Here is a 21,972-nt window from a genome sequence, read left to right on the forward strand (position 1 = left end):
AAGCATAGTCTTTGCTTTTATTTGTATTCCCAGAACTCAGTGCCATGTCTGGCTGCACTAAGTGCTGAATAAACACTCACTGACTCCACCCAACGACTCTGGAAACTCTCCCTCCAGCTCTCTTCAAGGTCCTTCCTCAAACATGAGGCCCAGGACTGACCATGAGATTGCCAATATTTGTCTAGCATTCTAACTGCCACAGATTCAGCAGGCCTAGAATCTCCTCACTCCTCAAAGTTATTGAAGTCCTTCTCAATGTAACCCAATAAAGCATTCACTTTTTTCGCTGGATTATCATCATACTGTTGACTCATATTGAACTCATATTTAGTCCACTAAAACCCATAAGTCTTCTTAAGACAAACTGTTGTCTCCCTATGCCTCTCCCCTCCCATCTTGTACTTTCAAAGTCAATTTCTTGGACTCAAGTTTAAGACTCTATTGTTGTCATAGTTTTCCAGTTGTTTTAGTCCTGTCTGACTCTTCATGACCCCATTTTGGGGGGTTTTTTTGGCAAAGACGCTGGAGTGGATTGCCTTTTCCTTCTTCAGCTCATTTTGCAGATGAGGAACTGAGACTAACAGAGTTAAGTGATTTGGCCAGGGTCACAGAGCTAATAAGCATCTGAAGCCAGATTTGAACTCAGGAAAATGAGTCTTCCTGATTTCAAGCCCAGTGCTCTATCAGTTGTGATACCTGGCTGCCCCTAAGACCTTACTCCATCCCTATTAAAGCCAGTGGTATAATAAAACCAAAATACCCCTCTAAAATGTGTGATAAATATCTTTCTTGCATTGCAACAAGCCATGGTTTTTGATACATAGCACTGTACGCAGAACTTTTAAACTGCCAGAGTAGAACTTGACTATTTCTACCAATGCATGGATTATTCCCCCAAAAGGCAGCTTGAAGAGGCACCTAGTATAGGGCTAGCTCAGAGGCAGAGAACCCAGAGGCAGAATCCTTGGTCACAAGTCTATTCCTTTGCACTAGAAATCCTCCATGTCTCCAGCATTGTGTCTCACCAACAAACTTCAAGTAGCAGCTAGTATCACAGATTTGGCAGAGATAGATGAGTTAGAGGGTCCTAGTGGGAGCAACAGTAGGTTGAAAGTCAGTCAGTAAACAAAGATCCTTGCAAAAGCCCTGGGGCCCCCAAAATACTTTCAATTAATACTTCAAGAATCTATGATTTAGTCAATGGAACACACACACAGATCACAGAGAGTCACCTGAAACTCCATTAACAATCCTATAAAACAAAATTTATTGCTCTTTTAAATATACCAAGTTGTCTCAAGTCTGAACTCTTCGGAGTTTCTACTTCTCCTAGGAAGTGAATCTATCGAGGCCCCAAATGTTGTCCCTGCTCCCAAATCTAGCAAAAGGTTTCTGTGCAAGGTCTCAGTTGATATCACATATTGATTCCTAATCCTTAGATGGCTGGAACCAATCAGGTTTCCAAGCCACCTTCTTTAGAGAGCTCCTTAGAGCTCTATTTTAAGTGCTAAACATGTTACTTCAATAACCAAGAGCCAAAATTATGCAAATTACAACAGATTTCCTACGGACTTTCAGGTGCTTTATAAGATGATTCAACTAGAGATAGATTTATGGTTTCCCAGCAAGCTACGAACAGTGAAGCTCTGAGAAGTGTTCTGATGGCTGACAGTTTTTCTCATTAGCAGTTGGTACCCAAGTCTCCCATTCACCCACCTTGAATAACTGCATATTTTCTGTGTCCACATGTTTCAGTGCCATTTCAGGCTTTCTCAATAATAGATCTAAAAGGTAATGGAGAAGCAAGTCATCATCAACATGCAACTAGTTCCCAGATGCTGTCTAGTCTTAGATCACTTAAGCAGTCTGCTCAAAGGGATGAACTCCAAGAAAAGCTCCCTAGGGAAGTACATTCTCAGTGTGGCTACATGGTCTACTTCTGCCCCTAAGCTTAAATAGTTTATATAGCCAATAACATCCTCCTCTCCAAAAGAAAACTCAATCAAGAGAAATAATGGCCTCATAGCCTCATGGCCTAGGAAAACTGCCCATCTGCCTGTGGCAGGCAAATCATTAATACCATGTCAGTCAAGAGAGAGACTGACCCTAGAAACTATTCACTTTGATCAAAATATAGGATTAACAGGCTCTAATACAAACACAGGGACAGAATTATCTAGATGTCTGGAGGGAGGGAAGGGCAGGAGAAGTACTGGAGGAAATGCCATTAGAGTGGTCTCCAAATAAAACTCCTTTATAACTTTGTGTCATATCCAGACTAGGGCTTGAAACTTTGGAAAACATACCTCTGCTCTGCTTCAACCGTCGAGTTGCCACCTTGAGATGTTTTGTGCGGCCCATGTCCTGTCCCAGAAGATAATACCAGCCACTGATCTCCTATAGCAAGAAGAGCGTTAGTAAGTAAGGAAGGAAGTGGGGCCATGTTTGGAGTTAAGAAACAAAATCACTTGGAAGGAGCAGCATGGCAAAGATGTGCACTCTTAGGACACTGAGAGCCTTGGGCTGCTTGTTCATTCTGTCACAGGCAGAGCACTGAGGAGGGTGCTGCTGCTAGGGCCGCTGTGACTCAGAGAACAAATGGATATGGCTGGGGTTCCTGAAGTAAAGAAAAATGTCCCCAGTTCCAAGAAAAAGGACTCAACTCCCTCCCCTTAGCCTGGGCAGCAACATCTCCCTGGAACAATCAGCCATCAGCCTCCTGCCTTCCCAGGTACTTGAAAAGTGAAAAGCCAAACAAGCAGCACAAGAAGCAGCTCCCTCCCTCCACATTCTCTGGAGTTCTTCAGACATTCTGAACCCAGTTTAAAAAAAAGTCTCACCCCTACTTCTCTAACACTACTGATGTACTAGTAGAATGTAAGCTCCTTAAAGGCAGAAATGGTTTCACTTTTGTCTATGCCCAGTGTCAAGTACAGTACTCAGCAGGTGTTTAATGAATGTTGGTTGAGTTGACTTTTAAGTTTCACTTCCAGTTCAGGATACAAAGTTCATGAAATCTGTCCCTTCCTAATTCATGCTCTACACACTGCCACATTAACAACTCACAACACAAATCACATTATTCCTTTACTTTGGTGGCTTCCATTGCCTACAGGACAAAGGTCAAACAGCATGTCCCTCATGGCCTTCCTCAAGGTCAACCTTAAATCACACTACCCCTTTACACACCCTGTCTCCAGTCAAAGAGGCCTGCTTGCCATTCTTTAAACACATTTCATAATTCCCTATTTCTCTACTCATCTCCATGTGATGAAATATCGCCCACATTCCAAAATCTACTTCAGAATTCCCCTTTTCTGTGAGACCTCCCTTAACTAAGGCAGATGAGAGGTGAGCCAAGAAGCAGAAAGAAGCAGGGGATCTGGGGCTCACAATGGAAATAAAATAAAATAAAATAACAACAGCCTACAGTTAGATAGCAAGTAAGAGGATTTAACAATTGCCACAGGGGAAAGGGTTTCTCCTCACCCTCACAAAAACATTTTGAAAGCCATATCACCAATTAGCCCATATGCAAATGGTAGCAGTAGGGCACTCAAATAGGGCAATTCTAGAACAGAGAAGGCTTACAGTAGTATCTACAGATTCTAAACTGGTAGCCAGAGGTCTAGGTTCTAATTCCAGCTCTGGAACCTGCTAGCTGAGTGCCTTTGGACAAACCTCAGCTTACTACATCTATAAAATAGTAAGAGTTATGGTGAGGATCAAATGAGATAACAGATAGACTCCTTTATAAATCTCAAAAACTATATAGAAATGTGAGCTATTTTTGTTACTACTTTTTCCTCTCCTTTTCCCTGCCTTAGATCTTGAAGAAGTCCCCACACACACACAATGGTTTGTTCCCTAATTGGTAGACTTTAAGATCAAAACTTGCCAATCCTTGATCTAGTCAGTTCACTTTACAAGAAAACACTAAAGACGCAAATAGTAGCCTAGGCCAGGGGCTTACTCCCTTCACGAGAGTTGGAAAGTCCTGGACTTGGAGTCTGGAGAAATGTGAATAACAGTCAGATGGATGACCTTGGGGAGTCAATTAAGCCTTAATTTCTTCATGTCCAAAATAGGGATAATAATATCTGCACAAGCTACCTCACGTCAACCATGATAACATACACAAGGGGAGATAGCAATTTTATATTCTAACCCTTTCTACGCACGCCAAAGTCCTCCTTCTTAAAGAAGATCTCTTTCCCAAAATTCTGCTCCTCTTGGAAGAGTTCTGGGCCAGGGGATTTGGATAAGGATAAAGGGGTTGGCTCTAGCTCAATCAGGCCTGATGACAGATACATCTTCTTTCCACTGACCCAACCACAAATAACAATAATAGTGTTTATATAGCGTTTGAGTGTTTGTAAAGTGCTTTACGTGTGCTATGTCATTTGATCCTCACAATAACCCTGTAAGGGAGGTGCTCCTATTACCCCAGTTTATAGATGAAGAAATTGAGATTGAGAAAAACTAAATAACTTACCCAGGGTCACAAAGCTAGTAGATATCTGGGGTAGGATTTGAATTCAGATCTTCTGATTCAACGTTTAATACTCTATCCACTATGTCTCTCTGTTGGACAGGTAGAGTCTATCTCAGAGACTTGGTTGTGTCTCCTCCAAAGTTTCCAGAGAAAGTTACCCAGGCCCACAGTATCCTCAAGGTAATGATATCACCAGGCCTCTCCTAGGTACTTACCTTATCAGGGTCCAAGAGAGACTTCACCCCAAAGCTCATGCAGCCGATAAGTTGACTCTGTCTGGAGGAATAATGGAACTTGGTATTAAAACCTTTCCAAAAGTTTTAAGTACGCTGACTAAAAAAAAAAAATAGACTCATTGGCCTTTTGAGAAACTTTAAGTAAGTAGGAGATAGATTTGGAGCCAATCCACATAAAGAAAATCCAGGATGGACTGGGATTGCTTGTTATGAAGCTCTACTTATTCAGGGGGGATATCTGGCCAATTATTCCAGAGATAATCTATAACCAGTGGGATGTGAGCACTGGAACAAACTGCAGTTAGTAGGAAGAAAGTGGAATTATTGGTCCCATAACCAAAAATGTCTGAACTGGCCATTTTCCAACTCCTCCATTATCTTCCCTGTACTCCTCTCTTCAGTTACAGAGCCCCATGGTGGAAATGAGGGTATTATGAGATCACTGTGCACTGTTACAGCTTTAAACATTCAAAATCTTTTCCCACCCACATTTTCATTTCATCATTACAGCTTTTCTGTACAATAGACAAGGTAGGTATTGCTCTTCCTACTTTATAAAAGAGGTGACTGAGGCATAAAAACTGATGACTTCCTTAAGGTCTGATAGCTCTTCTATGTCATAGCACTGCCCTCTTTGCACTCCTAACTAGAGCAATGACTGTGATGCACTTAGCAGGTCTACTGTTAATCAGTATCTTCTAAGATCACCATAAAGGATGTCAACATCTGTGTCAATAGTGATGAGAGAGTATGGAGAAAAGTGATCAGCCACAGGTTCAACGTGCAACGTCTCAACAGAAATAAGCATCATAGAAACACATTCAGATGTACCAAGATATAAACCAATCATGGAAATATAAAGGCCAACCAAGAAAAATACAGCCTGTGAATCCATTGTATAGGTAGGTGGAACAGCAGATAGAATGCCAGGCCTAGAGTCAAGAAGATCGAGTTCAAATCCAGCCTCAGACACTTAAGAGCTGTGTGACCTCAGGTAAGTCACTTAACCCACTTGTCTTCATGTCCTCAACTGTAAAATGGGGATAATAATAGCACCTACTTCCCAGGGTTATTATTAAGGATCAAATGAGATAATATTTGTAAAGCACTTAGCACAGTGCCTGGCACATGGTAGCATTATACAAATGTTAGTTATCGTCACTATCATTTGGTGAATAACACCAGTGCTGTAGGGTCAAGACTAGTCCTGAATAAGAAGTATTCAAAATTTATTAAAGATTCTTCTATCTACCATGTATCTAGGACTTTCTTTCAGGTATGGAAGTCCTCAGTCTAATGCTAATTTGTACTGGAAAAGGCTGTCTCCTCTGCAGACAAGCAGGTGCATCCAAGGCAGTTTCATGATACCAAACCAAAAGGTAAAATGTCAAGAGCACTAGATGTGTGAATTGGTCCAATCATTCTGGAGAATAATTTGAAACTAAGCCCAAAAGGCTAGAAAACCATGCATACTGGGTAGATTTATATGAATGGATACAAAGTGAAGTGAGGAGAACCAAGAGAATATTACACATAGTAACAGCAGTATTGCAATAATTAACTGTGAAATATTTAGTTATTCTGATCAATAACAATAATCCAGAGGAGAGAGTGAGGCTGGAGACTCCCTCACTTAAATCCAATTCATTTGCAAGTCATGACGTCACCTTACTAATATCATGGTCCTCTTTGAGAACGAAGAACAAGCAACAACAAAGGGCTCATGATGAAAAATGCTATCTGCCTCCAGGGAGAGAGCTGATGAGCTCTGAGTGTGGACTGAAACATACTTTTTTCACTTTATTTTTCTTGGGTTTTTCCAAAGCCTAATGTGAAAATGTTTTGCATGGTTTCCTATGTATACTGATGCAATGTTTGAAAATTAAGGTAAACTAAGAATGATCAATTTATTAGTTAGGCTAGCAGCAAGCAGTAAACTGGGTCAATGGCCAAAGACCACAAGGTAGCGCTTATGAGCCTTCATAAAGTTTTGGAAGTACAAGAGAACAAAGAACAGAGTAAGGTAAGTGGGGAAAACAATGCCATCATTTACAGATTAGACAGCATCATGGGGGAGGAACAACATGACGGGTTGGCAATTGGGAATGAGAAGCTAGCAGCAACCCCCTCCTTCTCTCCTGTGACTAATAAACCTTCATTGTTTAAATCCACCTGCAAAGTTAGAGATAGTGGACCAGACTTCTTTGGCTAACAAACCAGACATCCTTGAAGGATAGCTTGGCAGTGTAAAGACTCTAGACCAGACTCCTTGTGTCCACCCACCTCTTTCAAGGGTAACAGATTTCTGTGACACAAGAATAGAACAGTAATTTAACAGAGATTTCTAAATTTGACTCCTTACAGGACAGCTAAATTTCCAAACTAAGTTCAAAGACAAAGAATCATGACTTGGACAGTTACAAGATGAAATCAATTAACTGTAAGTAGGATCAATTTTAATCTGATTATGTCAACTGGTATTATATGTCTTATCTTCTTAATAAGTGGGGGAGGAGTAGAAGGAGAGAGAGAATTTAGAAGTGAACATTTTTTTAATTTAAGGGTTTGGTTTTTTGTTGTTGTTAAGAGCAATCACTTTGCCACCCTATACATGTACCAATTACCAGGAGACCCAATAAAAACTCTATGATAAAGGACAATTAATTTTAAGGTCACTGTTCTCACACACACACACACACACACACACACACACACACACACACACACACACACACACACACACTCTTCCTACGACACCTTTGTCCTCCACACCTTGGTTATTTTTTTCACTTTCTCTCTCCTAATAAATGCTCACCAGACTCCTCACCCTCAGTTTCACGTGCTGTTCCTACTTCACTGCTCAATTCCCCAGATACATGACCATACCGATAATGTATTCACATGTGCAAATATTCTCAATTCCTAAGATACTAAATGCCCAACTCCCTGAATCCATAGCCAAAAATATATACCATTCTTAAGGTATAGACAGAGAGGCTACACAGAGAGGTATAGATAGAGAGGCTCAAAATCTATGAGGCTTACACATAATAAAATCAGAAGTGATTGGCATGGAGAACAATGAATTCTCCTCACTGGCTTAGTTTTTGCTCTGGTTCAAATCTATTTGCATGCCAAGTAGAAAAGGATCTTGGGAGATTAAGAAAACCAATGGAACACTGGAGGATGGAGGAGTATCAGATGCAAAAAATCCTTGGTGGTTTGTTTAAAATGCAGCTTCCCAAAACCATGCTGAAGTACTTCAGGCTGACAATAAGAAGGGCTATAAGAACAGATTTTACTCTCCTTATAGAGGGATGACAGCAGGTGTGTGAAGGGCCTGATACCACCCACCAAAAAAAAAAAAAAAAAAAAGCTAATGGCTAAGCTTCTAGGCTCTAAGATGAAAAAAAGAAAGCAGCCCACTTGTCCTCTAATGAAGAAGAGGTAACATCTCAGACAAAAACTCCAGCTGAAGTCAGAAGCTGAGAGTAGAGAGAGGCTACACAACTACATGCACAACTAAGCCACTTCCTGGTGGAGATCACAAAACCAGCAAAGCTTCATTTGGTGAAGACTCTACAGCACGCAATACCAGCAATGAGTAGGCAGCAACCCAACGGCACTTGTGATGATTTTTGTAGAAAGGAGTGCTCGAGGCAGATGAAGCAAGCAGATTGCAGGATGTGACCAGCCACAAAAGTGGTCAAAGAAGACTGCACATTGAAGCCCTCACCGTGGACTTTCACAAAGTACCCCCAATTCCAGAACCACTCTTCCCCTCCCCTTTTTCCCTCTTCTCTTTGCTTATCTGCATGATAAAGGCACCTCTGAACTACCTGACATCCCAGGCATTTTAGAGCCATGCTTGTTCTTCCCATTCTCTTGTCCTCTTTTTGTCTATTCTAAAAAAAATCACATTTAAAACAGACATCTAACCCCAATAACGGCCTTTGCCTCTTGCAGGGAGCAGGGCCTATGCTTGTCTATTCCATGTGGGAGCAGGCCCACTTTGGAGCATCACCCCAATAAATACCTTTCTTTAACTAGGAGACTGTCTGAGTGAATTCTTTCAGGACAATAGGACCCTCATCATTTCAGGAGCTACCCCAACATTATTGGGATGCACTCTGAACTCCTCATTCCCAGATGACATCAGCAGCCCTACACTGTCAGCTGGCTTATGCTCCCACACACAGGCATTACCTCTTTGGCCATTTCTAAACCATGCCACCTGCATTCTGGTCTTCTACCTCCTTCCATCAGAATGTAGACTTTGCTTAAGGATCCTGGGTTCTGAGAGGGGAGCTTTCACTTTATATTGCCCCAGCCCAAACCACCCCACCACTTCCTGGTCATTTCAAACCATGCTGGCCCGCCTCAACCCACATACCACCTCAGTAACTCTAGCTCTTCCTTCACAGTCTTCTCCCCCAATTAGAAAATAAGCTCCTTGATGGCAGGTGCTTGCTTCTATTTGCATATTCAGTATTTAGCATAGTGCTGGCACACAGTAAGAGCTTAATAAATGTTTCTTTATTCATGAACAAATAAACATTTCCTATATGTGCACTTCTCTACAAGTGTTCCCTAGTCACATCTTCCCACATAGGTTCATGTCCCAGATTTATGGAAGAAAATGATAGGGTGCTCCTGTTATTATGAAATTTCATTTAATGCCTTTGCTTTGAACTAATTGTGTCCTCTGGCTTACTAGTAAAAGCAAACATACTGGTGGGTGCTCATGAGCAATGGTTTTAAATGAAAGCTAACACAGAGTGTGTTGAATCTGGAGTAGCTTTGCTGGGGTCTGATAAGAGAGGAGATGCCCTGGATGCTACAGAGTTTTTGTCACTGTAGAAGTTCACCTGTAAGGCTGACCTAAGATGTTCCTCAAGATAATGATAAAGCTTGATAAAAGTCTTATATAACTATTTAACACTAAATGGCAGCTCCTTCAAAAGAAATCTGATATTTGGATACACAAAGTATTCCATTGTACTATTTGACTCTTGGTTTACTAAATATATGCTATAGGATTATAAATCTTACACTTATATATTTCTACAATCACTATACCTTGCCCTAAAGAATATGGCTTCTGGGTTCTAGCTCCCCCCACCCAGCCCATAAAATACCTGAAAAAAAAATGACTCTAAACAAATTCTAGAGCAGCAAAAGCCACAAAATGACAGAGTGAAAGAGGTTTCCAGTCCAAGACAGTCTTGAAGGTCAACAGAAAAGGTCTATTGCACTGGGGCTCAGAGCAGAGTGCAACCCAGCCTTGGAGGCATAGCGTAGCAGGGACAGGACTAAAGCAAGCTTCAGGCAATGGAATCACGGGCAGCAGCTGCAGTTCCCAGATTTCTCAACCCACAAATGCCAAAGACAGCTTCAAAGGTCAATGAGAAAGCTCTTTCACCTAGATGAAGGGGTGTACAGTCTGACCCCAGGCCCGGTGGAGGCAGCCACTGCAGTAGCAGCATACATTTTTGGAGCCCTCAAAAGACCCTGAGGAAATGGAGCAGCTGATCTGGGTCTCAGTTATGAGTGGCAGTCATAGGGTGAGGAAGAATGCTGGTGTGGTGGAGCTGTGGTGACTATGAAAAGGAAATCCTATTCACAGATCCTGGGCACAAAAGAGTGCTTGTGGTTGTTCACAGACCAGAGAGCAGGCCAGGAAAGGAGCAAACTCCTCTCCCTTGATTGTGCCACCTTGGAGGAATTAAGAACTTACAGGTCCCTAGAGTATACCTTCCACTTGACAAAGGACTCAAAAGTCAAGTAACTGGATGGGAAAATGCCCAAAAAAAGGGCAAATAATAAGACAATAGAAGGTTATTTTCTTGATATTTTCTTCCATTCTTTTGGATGAGGAAGAACAAAGCATACCATCAGAGGAAGACCTAAAAGTCAAAGCTTCTGCTCCAAAACTTCCAAAAAAAAAAAAAAATATGCAATGGTCTTAGGCCACGGAAGAACTCAAAAAGGATTTTGAAAATCAAATAAGAGAGGTGGAGGAAAAATTGGGAAGAGAAATGAGAGCGATGCAAGAAAATCATGAAAATTGAGTCAACAGCTTGGTACAGGAGACCCCAAAAAATGCTGAAGAAAATAACACCTTTAAAAACAGACTAACTCAAATGGCAAAAGAGGTCCAAAAAGCCAATGAGGAGAAGAATGCTTTAAAAAGAAGAATTAGCCAAATGGAAAAGGAGGTTCAAAAGCTCACTGAAGAAAACAGTTCTTCAAAAATTAGAATGGAGCAGATGGAAGTTAACGACTTAATGAGAAACCAAGAAATTATAAAACAAAACCAAAAGAATGAAAAAATAGAAGACAGTGTGAAATATCTCATTGGAAAAACAACTGACCTGAAAAATAGATCCAGGAGAGATAATTTTAAAATTGGTCTACCTGAAAACCACGATCAAAAAAAAGAGCCTAGACATCATCTTCCAAGAAATTATCAAGGAAAACTGCCCTGATATTCTAGAACCAGAGGGTAAAATAAAAATGAAAAGAATTCACCAATCACCTCCTGAAATGGATCCCAAAAGGAAAACTCCTAAGAATATAGCAACCAAATCCCAGAGTTCTCAAGTCAAGGAAAAGATATTACAAGCAGCCAGAAAGAAACAATTCAAGTATTGTGGAAATACAATCAGGATAAAACAGGATTTAGCAGTTTCTACACTAAGGGATCGAAGGGCTTGGAATATGACATTCCAGAGGTCAAAGGAGATAGGATTAAAACCAAGAATCACCTATCCAGCAAAACTGAGTATAATACTTTAAGGGGGGAAATGGAATTTCAATGAAATAGAGGACTTCCAAGCATTCTTGTTGAAAAGACCAGAGCTGAATAGACAATTTGACTTTCAAATACAAGAATCAAGAGAAACATGAAAAGGAAAACAGGAAAGAGAATCCTAAAGGAACTCATTAAAATTGAACTGTTTCCTACACAGAAAGATGTTATTAGTAACTCATGAGACTTTTTTAGTATTAGGGTAGTTAGAGGGAAAATATGTATATAAATATATATACATACACATAGATGTGTATGGGTATGTATGTATATATTATGTATGTGTAGGTATGTATATGTACATGGGTGTACTGTGTATGTGTATATATATGCATATATACATGTATGTATACACACACACACACACATAGAGGGCACAGGGTGAGTTGAATATGAAGGGAGAATACCTAAAAAAATAAAATTTACTGTTGAATGGAATGTATTAGGAATAAGAAAAAGGGAGAGGTAGAATGTAGCAAATCATCTCACATAAAAGAGGGAAGAAAGAGCTTTTACAATGGAAGGGAAGAGGGGGGATTGAAAGGAAATAATTGAGCCTTACTCTCATGGGATTTGGCTTAAGGAGAAAATAATACACACTCAATTGTATATGGAAATCTACTTTACCCTGCAGGAAGGCAAGGGGGAAGAGGATAGGAGAAGGAAAATAATAGAAGGGACAGCAAATTGGGGAAAGGGATAATCACAAGCAAACTCTATTGTGGAAGGACAGGTCAAGGGAGAGAATGGAATAAATGGAGGGCAGGATAGGAGAGAGGGCAATGTGGTTAGTCTTTTATAACATAACTATTATGGAAGTGCTTCACATTGTTACACATGTATGACCTATAAGGAATTGCTTGTTTTCTCAGTGGGGGGGAGGTGGTGAGGAGGGAGAGAATATGGAACTCAAAGTTTTAAGAATGAATGTTAAAAATTGTTTCAGCATGCAACTGGAAATAAAGCTATACAGGCAATGGAGTATAGAAATCTATTTTGCCCTACAGGAAAATAGAGAAGGGAGATGGAAGAAAGGTGGGTAATAGAGGAGAGGAAAGACTGGAGGAAGGCATGGATGAGGTGCATGCTGTCCGGGGGTGGGGAGAAAATTTTTAATTCAAATTCTTGTGGAAGTGAATGTTGAGAACTGAAAAATAAATAAATTATATAACAAAAAAAAAGGGATCACAGTTATCCCACCAACAGTAGGTTTGACAAGTTTATAGTATGTATTTGCCTGACTAACCCATTTTATGAAGATTAGCCCTCTTTCAAATTGTCAAAAAGGAAGGAATAAATTGTACTGTTGTAAGAAAGGAAAAAAATATGGCTTCTGTAATATTCTTTGGTAAATAGAAGTCACCTTCCCAAATGAACTGAAAGTACTAAATTGTTAATAACTTCTCCACAGCTTTGCTTCCTACTCTGGCGCCAATGATTTCACATTCACTCAGGTATTGTAAATTGTCACAATTAACACTCATAAGTAGAAATCTCTTAAGTGGTCTGTAACTGACTACTTCTTACTTACGATACTCAAAGCTATTAAAATTCTTTTTATATGTAATCTGAGTATAGCTCAGGTTGTAGATCGATAAATAATATAAAAAATATTGCCCAAATGTTTATACCAGGGGTGGGGAATTTGTTCTGTGAAGTTTAGATTCAATCAAAAGGGCTATACTTGAGGACCTAGAGGGCCACATGTAGCCTTGAGGCTGAGATTCCCCACCCCTGGTTTATATACTCAGTCCATCAAACTGTGCCCCTACTATGTGCAACAAATGCAAGATGAAAGTCTTCAAGTTGATTACAAGTGTCAGTAAAATAAGAGAAACACTTGAAAAGTTAAGTAACAATACAAGAGTTTTTTAAATGGTTCAAGATGATACAACAGAAGCTAGATGGTATGGTAGAAAAGGGAAAAAGACTAGAAAAAAAGATAGAGAAGTTCTTCTAGCCTCAGCTTTGCCTGTTATTAACCTGTCACAAGTTTTCTCATTTATAAAATAAGGGAGTTAAACTACATGATCTTCAAGGTTCCTTCTAGTTGTAACCATCTATTTTCTAATGTTCTATGTTCTATTGTCACTTCCTGCTCCAAGTTCATGATTTCAAATCTTACAAGGCAAGTACATGATTAACTACCCAAAAGCAGAACAGACCATATTAGCTAAAGCAATCTGAGAAAAGATCGCTGCAGCACTGGGAAGTAAGAGAGGGCTCAAGGAGGAGGGTAGGTTTGGGCCAGACCTTGGAAGACAAACAAAATTCAGCTAAAGAGAGAAGAAGAGACTACAGATGAAATGGATTCTGGGAAGGAACTCTTAGGAAGAATCTAGAACCCCAAGAGTGTATAGAGAAAAAAGAGGTAGGTCTATGCAAGACATAATTAGAAAACCAGTATGGTTAATGCAAGAGGCTATCAAAAATGATCAAAAAGCTGTATTCTTTTAAAATCATGATGTAAATTCATTTAATTTCCTTTTCAAATTGACTGATGACCATACTTAAGAAAAATGCTCTTTTATTTCAGAATACATGCACCAGCCTGGGTAGTATTTTTCACAGGATTTTCCTTTTCCGTATTACGTAGCTAAGCTATAAAGGCATCGTCTTTTAGAAAGACAAATTAGTGGCATGCTTCGGTATTATTCATCGAGTCTGTGTTCAATATCTTGAGTCATGCCAATGAGAACTGAAGATGTGCTATTTATTAACAGCTCTTGACGGTTTTTTAGTAAGGCTATCGATAATACAATTCAAAGCCATGTGAGAAAGTTATATATGTTTCTCTTCCTTTGTATCCTTTTTTATTTGGACTGCCTATTATGGATTTTCTGAATAGGGAATCATACTTTCCCAAAATAGGCAAGAATGTGAGACACATCCCCCAGTACATTGTCGTCTTGCTTCAACTTGATGCTGACTCATTTGCTCCAACATAACTGTGCCTTTCTTTGCCAATAACTTGAATTAACATTAATCACTCATTCTTAAACTGCACTTTGCTTAATTTATTCTACTGTCATGAAATCCTAATTGTAAAACAGAGAGGTGAGTGACTGCACCTCCAAGGGTTCTCATCATACAGCAACCAGTACAGTAAAATAACTTTATAGCTTAAATGTTCCTCTACTCATACACATATCTGCATCAGCTCTTTCTCTATTAAAGTGGTAAGCTGAAAAAATACCCTACAGAACAAAGTTGACACTAAGATGCCATTTTATGACACTGTGATGACATACAAATTTTCTATTTTGAGGCAAAAGGTTGAAGAGGATGCTACTTTTAAAAGCATTCCAATTTGTTAACTTAAGGATATGGAAAAAAAAATCTAACCTAGGGTTATTTCCTAGCTCTAAGCCTATAATATTTTCATCTGATAGTGAATGAGATAAATTTATATTCATATTATCCTCTTGCCTCCTAGTATTTGGTTCATAGAAGGAAGGATATACAGTAAGAGAAGGAAGAATTTATTAAGTACCTACTATGTGCCAGGCACTGTACTAAGTGTTTTATAAAATTAATATGAGGAGAGAGGAAGAAGAGGAGGGAATCTCTTGTCTCAACTAAACTGTAAGCTCTTTAAAGGTAGAACCCCATGACCTCAATCTCTTGGAATCTCCACTACCAGGTTAGAGTTAGTGACTTGTAGGCATCAACACACAGTCACTGAGGAGGTGACAAAGGACAGCACCCCAGAACAAGGTGGGTGAGCGGATGGGGAGCCCAAGCTTCTACTGTTTGGAAATCCCCAGAGGAGTAGAGTTTTGAGTGGCAGCAAATGTCCCTCCTAATATCTACCCAAAGGCCTAGTGGGGGAACACATGTCTACCCAGGAAATCCTTCTTACCTATGGTCTCTCTCTCTGTTCCACACAGCAACCAAAAGCCGCTTCTGTTCATCTGCCTCTTGGATGGGACTGTAAAGTAAGTCAAAGGCATTAAGAGCCTTCGTGGTTGACACAGGACTCCAGGTTGAATCAAATAAATATCATTACCATTAAATGACCTTTATATACAATGTCCAATTACATTCATCTGCTGAGGAACTCTAAGTAAAAATTTTTGTCTTTGGAAACCAGCCAAACATACTAAAAACTTTTCTTCCCAAGTTATCTGTGCTTAGAGAGGGAACCATGGTCATTCCTGTTGGACTGCTAAATTCAGACCCTAGATATAAAGAGTTCAGCTAAGGATAGACCCCCCAGAAGGGGGAAAAGTCCAACCTGAATAAATTACTAGTCAATTGGCTGGTAAATTAACCTGTATGGTTAAAAAACCTAAGTTATGAAAGAGACATGAGCTATTCTACCAAAGCACCACAACCAAGCCTAATGCAGAAGAAAAAATACAGAGACCCATGGAAGGGAAATCAAGTCTAAAGGTATACATACACTCCCCAATTTGTCTGAGAAGGATGTTAGGATGTTTCATCACAAAACAGAATACTCAAGACTTCTTCCACCTAACTACAAGGGCCCAGAAATCAGAACAGAGGGAAAAGAGATCTCATTCTAAATGCTCTTTATATGCCAAAAAGTCACTAAAAAGTATCTCAACTTGAAAATAACAACGGAAGTTTCAACAATACTTGAGCCAGTGCTCCTTCAAGCAAAATTTTGTACTGAGGCCCTTACTTCATCCCACCAGAAGTGGGATGAGCTCTCATTCTATACCCCTAGGGCTCTCTCTCTAGCAGCTAAAGGTGGCTAAGTTTTCAGTTCTAGTTCTAAGCCTAAGGCATTTCAATTATGAGAAATAACTAAATCATTTCTAGCACATTGATTTTATTGCCATATATCAGATATTGTGCCAGATATACAAGGAAAAAAGCATGGAAAAACATATATGGTCTTTGCAAATAAGCATGCTTTCAGTTGGATTGCTTAACTTACAAAACAAAACTATCTCCACGGCAAAAATTCCTTTTGCACCAAAGAAGAAAAGGGCAGAGTAGGACAGAGTTATGTTATAATAGATTTACTTACAAGAAAAACCGTTCATGGAAAGTTGGATTTTTACAGTCTGGGATGGTCTGAGTTTTCTGCCTCCGTTTTCGATCATTATCAGGTACCACAGACACCTTGAAATGGAGACAAACTTGTATTAGCTAATCATATCCATTCTCAATCAGATGCAGCTTGTTAGCAACCACTGCAATTATCATTAATCAGCTTTGTTCACCAGCTCAAAGCTGAAGAAAAAAAAAACAATTCAAACAGCAGCCAAATATTAAAAGCCTTCCCAGTATCTGTCAAGGAGTGGCTCCCACCATCAAACAGATCAAAAGGTACATAAAGGCATCAACTTCTTAAAATTAAAGGTAGCTCTCAGAAGAGCCAGTACAAGGCCTGAGGATGTTACGGAGAAGACAGGCCCAGACTAAGCTAGAAACAATTGTTCCCAAAGAATGGGCATGACTTCTGGACTCCTGGTTAGGCTTCAGGCAAACTTAACTTTTCTAAAGAAAACACAATTCTATTTTCGCAATTCATAACCACTCAACTAGAGAAATACGTAACTCATGATAGCTTCTCAAAAAGTTTCAAGTCAAAGAGAAGCCTGAGATGAGTCAGGATGGCCTTAACTCTCAATTCAAATTCCATTTTTTACTCTCCTTAACCAGACCAAGACAAATGAAGTTCTTGCCCTGTTTTCTAGACCTTCCAACCTGGAATTCACTCGTGAAATTTTACAACTGTCCAGAGCAACAGTGAACAGTGAGAAGGCACAAGAGTGTCTATAACCACTCTGCCTAATGCCTGGGTTCCAGGACTACACCTCTACTTCTGTTCCTGAGTCTTCATTTATGACTCAGCTATGAAATAATTCAATAACTCTTTTTAATCTTTATCATTATGGGTATTCATTTTACCAACCCAGATCACAATCTCTCCATCCCTCAGTAGACAGCTCATGAGTTACAATAGTCAAAACATTAATCATCAGATGGTCAGCTTCCTGGTGATGAGACTGAACTTTCCGAGGCTGGTCCTTAGGTGACAGATCATTCCTAGAACCAAATTCAAAGCACTTCTAGCTTTGTAAGACCTGTAGAAGTTTACACTCCATGATAGGACCTAGAAAAGTTTGCCCTCCTGTGGTACAGTCTTGAAGAACTGAAGTCACCTCTGCACCACAACATGTCTTTATAGTAGAACCTTAATGGACAAGGTCTCTAATGGGAAAAGAGGAAAGGAGAACATCTTACTCCCTACCACTAGCCATCCTGGAAAAGGCAAGGACCTACAGATGGCAGATCCCACCCAAGCTCAGTAGCTAGCAGAAACCACTGCTTACCATCCTCCTCCCCAGTGCTCTGCTCCTCTCTATCAGCCACCCAGGTGAAGGATCCATGCACAACCCAGCTCCCTTTCCAATATCCCTTGGAGACTCAGCTACCCTACCCACTTGGCATACTATTTCTCCTGTGGCTTCCGTTGTTTCTTTCCCTAGCCTTGTAAAAATTATTTAGGGCAAAAATGTCCCCAACCGCTTCTTCATGTTATTTCATCCCCATTCCCCTCAATTATGTACCACTCCAACCTTACCAACCCCTGACATTGTGCCCTCTGGAATTCTTATTCCATACAGTACAAACTTGTCTTCATCTTGGCCCTCTTTTTATCATATTCTTTCCATGTATTAGCCCTCACTGAGACCTGGGTTCCCCTGATGATCCTACATCCTTACCTAGCTACCATCTCCAGCTAACTGTACCTTCTCACATCTACTGTCACACTTGTCTTATAAGAAGTCGGAATACTCCTTGCTCCCCATTCTCACTTACAGACCTTCTCTTTTCCTCCTTCATTCAATTATCCTTTCTCCTTTGAAGTTCACTACATCAAAATTTCCCACTCAATAAAAACTATGTTCTTTCTCATGAAGTCCATCACCTCATTTACCATCTGCCTCTACTCCCCAACACCTGCTTCATAATACAGGGCTCTAGTATCCATGCAGATATGCTTCATCCACCTTGAATCTCGTGACATATTCCTTCAATCTACCTCAAGTCACTGAGGCTATCAGACATGAGTACCTCTGTTCCTATTCTCTTTCTCTCTTTCCATCAAAAGCCCCTTGACATTATCTCCCACTCTCTCCTCCTTTGCTCTACACTAACAAAGTGATCTTTCTCCTTGCCAAAACCAATATATATCTGATCCCACCCTATCTTCTCTACAAGATTATATCCTTAACCATTCCCTTCTCTTGAATCTTCAACTTCTATTAACTGGTTCCTTCCTTTTAAACACACATACATATTTCTCAATTCTTAAAAAAAAAAAGTTGTCTAGAATCTAACACCCCCTTGAATTTTCTCTTCCCTTTCTCAACCAGATTCCTTAAAAGAGTTGCGTATACTCACCTACTTTGCTTCTTTTCCTCTCACTCCTTAATCCTTTGTAGTTCAGGTGCAACCTCATCATTCAACTGAAACTGCTGTCTCCAAAGTTAACTAATGATATCTTAATTGTCATACCTGGTGGTCCTTCCTCAGTCCTCATCCTTAATCAGCTGCATTTGCCACAGTTGACCACCCATCCATCTGGATAACATCTTTCCTCTGGGTTTCTGTTATACTACTCTCTTCTGGTTTGTCCCCCGTTGGTCTCACTGTTCCTTTTAAGTCTCCTTTACTGACTCATCATCCACCTCATATCTCCTCTAGTTTATTCCTTAAGATTCTGCACTAGGTCCTCTATCCTATTTCTTTTGGTAACTTCTTAAACTCCCATGAGTTTAATTATCATTGCTTACAGATGAGTTCAACACACACATATGTATAGATATGTAGACATAGATACAGATTAGACATAGATATCCAACCCCAGTGTCTCCTCCAAACTTGAGTCCCACATCACTAACTGCCAATTGCACACCTCAAAGTATATGTCCTAGAGACAGATTCAACTCAGTAAGTCTAAAATGAAATTCATTATCTTTCCTTCCAATCACTCCTCTTCCAAATTTCCCTCTTTCTGTCAAAAGCACCATCATCCTTCCACTCCCCAACTTTGTAATTTTGGCATTACACTGGACTCCTCACTCTCACTTAACCTCCACATTCAAGTGGTTGCAAAATCTTTCCATTTCTACCTTTACCACATTTCCCATATAAGACCCCACACAACCACCACCTTAGGTCAGGTCCTCATCACCTCTCACCTAGATTATTGCAAGAGACTCATTTGTTCTCCCTGCCTCAAATCTCTCTCCACTCCAGTCTATCCTACCCACAGCTGCCAAAGTAATTTTCTTTAAGTGCAGATCTGACTCAACCAATTACAATGATTTCTATTGCCACTAGGACAAACTATAAACACCTCTGTTCAGTTTTTAAAGTTCTACACAACCTCGCCCTAAACCTATTTCCACTATTTACTAGATATTACTCCACTTTCACATTCTACCATTCAGCCCAACTACCCTTTTCTTCTTTCCTCATACACACAACATTCCATCTTCTGTCTCTATGCCCTTGCACTACCCATCTCCCATACCTGCAATGTACTCTCTCCTTACCTCTGCCTAACAGTCTCCCTCTTCCTTTAATCATTTTGAATATATTTGTATTTATTAACTTTATATTAATGTTCTACAATGTTATATTAATTTAATGAAGTAAAGGAGTACTTCATTGATTTTAAATTAAATATACCCTCATTCAAATGTAAGTTCATTAAGAGTAGGATTAATTCTTTGTACTTGCATCCCTAGTGCATAGAACAATGCCTGGCCCATAGTAGGTGCTGAAAAAATACTTGTTTAATTGATCAATTGAGAGAGGGAATTGCAGAAGAGAACTTAAGAGACCAATCAACAATTAATTTATTATCCAACTACTGTGTCATGCCTCTCTCAGGCACAAGGGCCATAAATCCAATACATGCAAGAATCCCTACTCACAAAGGGCTTATATTCTAATAGAGGAGACAACAAGGACATATATAAGCATAAACAAAATAAGTTTCATCTTGAAGAAGAAAAGGGATCCTATGAGGTAGAAGTTAAGAGGGAGTTATGTTCCAGAGATAGAGGACATTATAATGGTCCACGCAAAAGGTAATAAAGGCCTGAACCAAAGTAGTGGTTATGTGAGTAGAAAAAAGGGGACAGATGCAGGAAATGGTGTGAAGAGAGAAATGACAAGAGCTGGCAACTAACTGGGTATGCGAGGTGAGGGAGAGTGAAGAGTAAAAGATAACACTGAAATTGTAAACCTGGGGGCTTGTAACAATGGTGCCCATGAAAGTAACAAAGAAATCCAGAACAGAAATGGGTTTGAAAGGCAAGATGATGTAAAGAAATCTGTATCTACTCATGCTTGCTCATCTGGTACAACTCATTCTGGCCCACTTGGGAAAAAATGAGAAGTTGGGGCTCTTAGTCATTGGTCACTAATCTGGGACATAGAGCCCACCATTGGAGGAGCATTTTCCACAAGCATAAAGTGATCTGGGGGACACAGGGTAGGTATCCTGGAGGAGAAGGTCACTTTCCCAATGGTATCTATCTATACAGCTGCTACTGTGGGTGCTCAGGCATCATGCGGGTCATAAAATGCCCTGAAAAGTTGACACTTGGCTCAGAAGAAATAGGATGGGAGCTCACATAGCAAAGGGAGAGGGCTGATTTAAGGACTATTGGAGGGCAATTGTAGATGTGAATGTGTTGGAGACAAGCTCCCCAGGTGGCTGTCACAGGGAAAAGTGGAATATAACCTACCTTCCCACTCTCCAATTGGTTGATCACATACTCTTTTAGGTCAGGCCATGTTCTTAATTTGAAGACCACTAATCTAAAGGTTCATTAAACAGACCTTAGAATTATCCTCTTCTCTTCTACTATCTAAATTTTAGCCAGTTTGAATTGATAATTCTAGTTAAAGACTTGATGGAATTATAAATGAAGTTGCTACTAAAAACAAAGTCTTGGATTTTATGTGAATTTCAAATATCTGTGTTCTCCCTATCATTCATTAGTGTTACTGAGAGATGGTTATAACACTAAGCTATGCACTGATCAAATGAAATAATGGTTGTAAAAACATTCTCTAACTGTATATGAAGTACTATGTAAACGTGAGCTGTGTCTGCTGACATAACGGAATAGTCACCAGTCAAGACAAAGGGGATGGAGATATTCTAGCACAGAAGGTGCTCAATAAATACTTGTGTAGACTAAACCCTAACATCTACAGCTTGGAAATAGATTCCATTTCTAAATGCCCTAGTGGAACTGAAACAGGGGAGCAATGTTAGATGGTATCCTTCCCACTTCCCCCACCATTACATACCTTCACATAAGCATCACAGGGTCGAGAGTCTTTGGTCATGAGATCTCTGGCTTCTATGACTAAAGAAAAGTGCATAGTTGATACTAGGATTAATAATGAAAAATTGTATGTGC

The 21,972-nt window shown here is 39.9% G+C and overlaps 1 protein-coding gene across 5 annotated transcripts in view; it reads right to left on the reverse strand.

Annotated features, from left to right (window-relative positions):
- The window catches only part of RGS3 (regulator of G protein signaling 3), a 176,536-nt gene that overhangs the window by 138,491 nt on the left and 16,073 nt on the right, over nucleotides 1-21,972 (reverse strand). For 4 of the 5 annotated variants that reach the window (XM_072632445.1, XM_072632444.1, XM_072632446.1 and 1 more), the window contains 6 exons: nucleotides 21,860-21,918; nucleotides 16,542-16,636; nucleotides 15,405-15,473; nucleotides 4,711-4,771; nucleotides 2,307-2,397; nucleotides 1,717-1,784 (listed from right to left, as the gene is read on the reverse strand). In XM_072632445.1, coding sequence (XP_072488546.1) covers nucleotides 1,717-1,784; nucleotides 2,307-2,397; nucleotides 4,711-4,771; nucleotides 15,405-15,473; nucleotides 16,542-16,636; nucleotides 21,860-21,918 — 443 coding nt within the window. The remainder of the gene's footprint in view (nucleotides 1-1,716; nucleotides 1,785-2,306; nucleotides 2,398-4,710; nucleotides 4,772-15,404; nucleotides 15,474-16,541; nucleotides 16,637-21,859; nucleotides 21,919-21,972) is intronic. The other variant, XM_072632447.1, reaches the window with a different exon arrangement.

Source organism: Notamacropus eugenii, chromosome 1 (genome assembly GCF_028372415.1).
Source record: "Notamacropus eugenii isolate mMacEug1 chromosome 1, mMacEug1.pri_v2, whole genome shotgun sequence".
Taxonomy (NCBI): Eukaryota; Metazoa; Chordata; class Mammalia; order Diprotodontia; family Macropodidae; genus Notamacropus; species Notamacropus eugenii.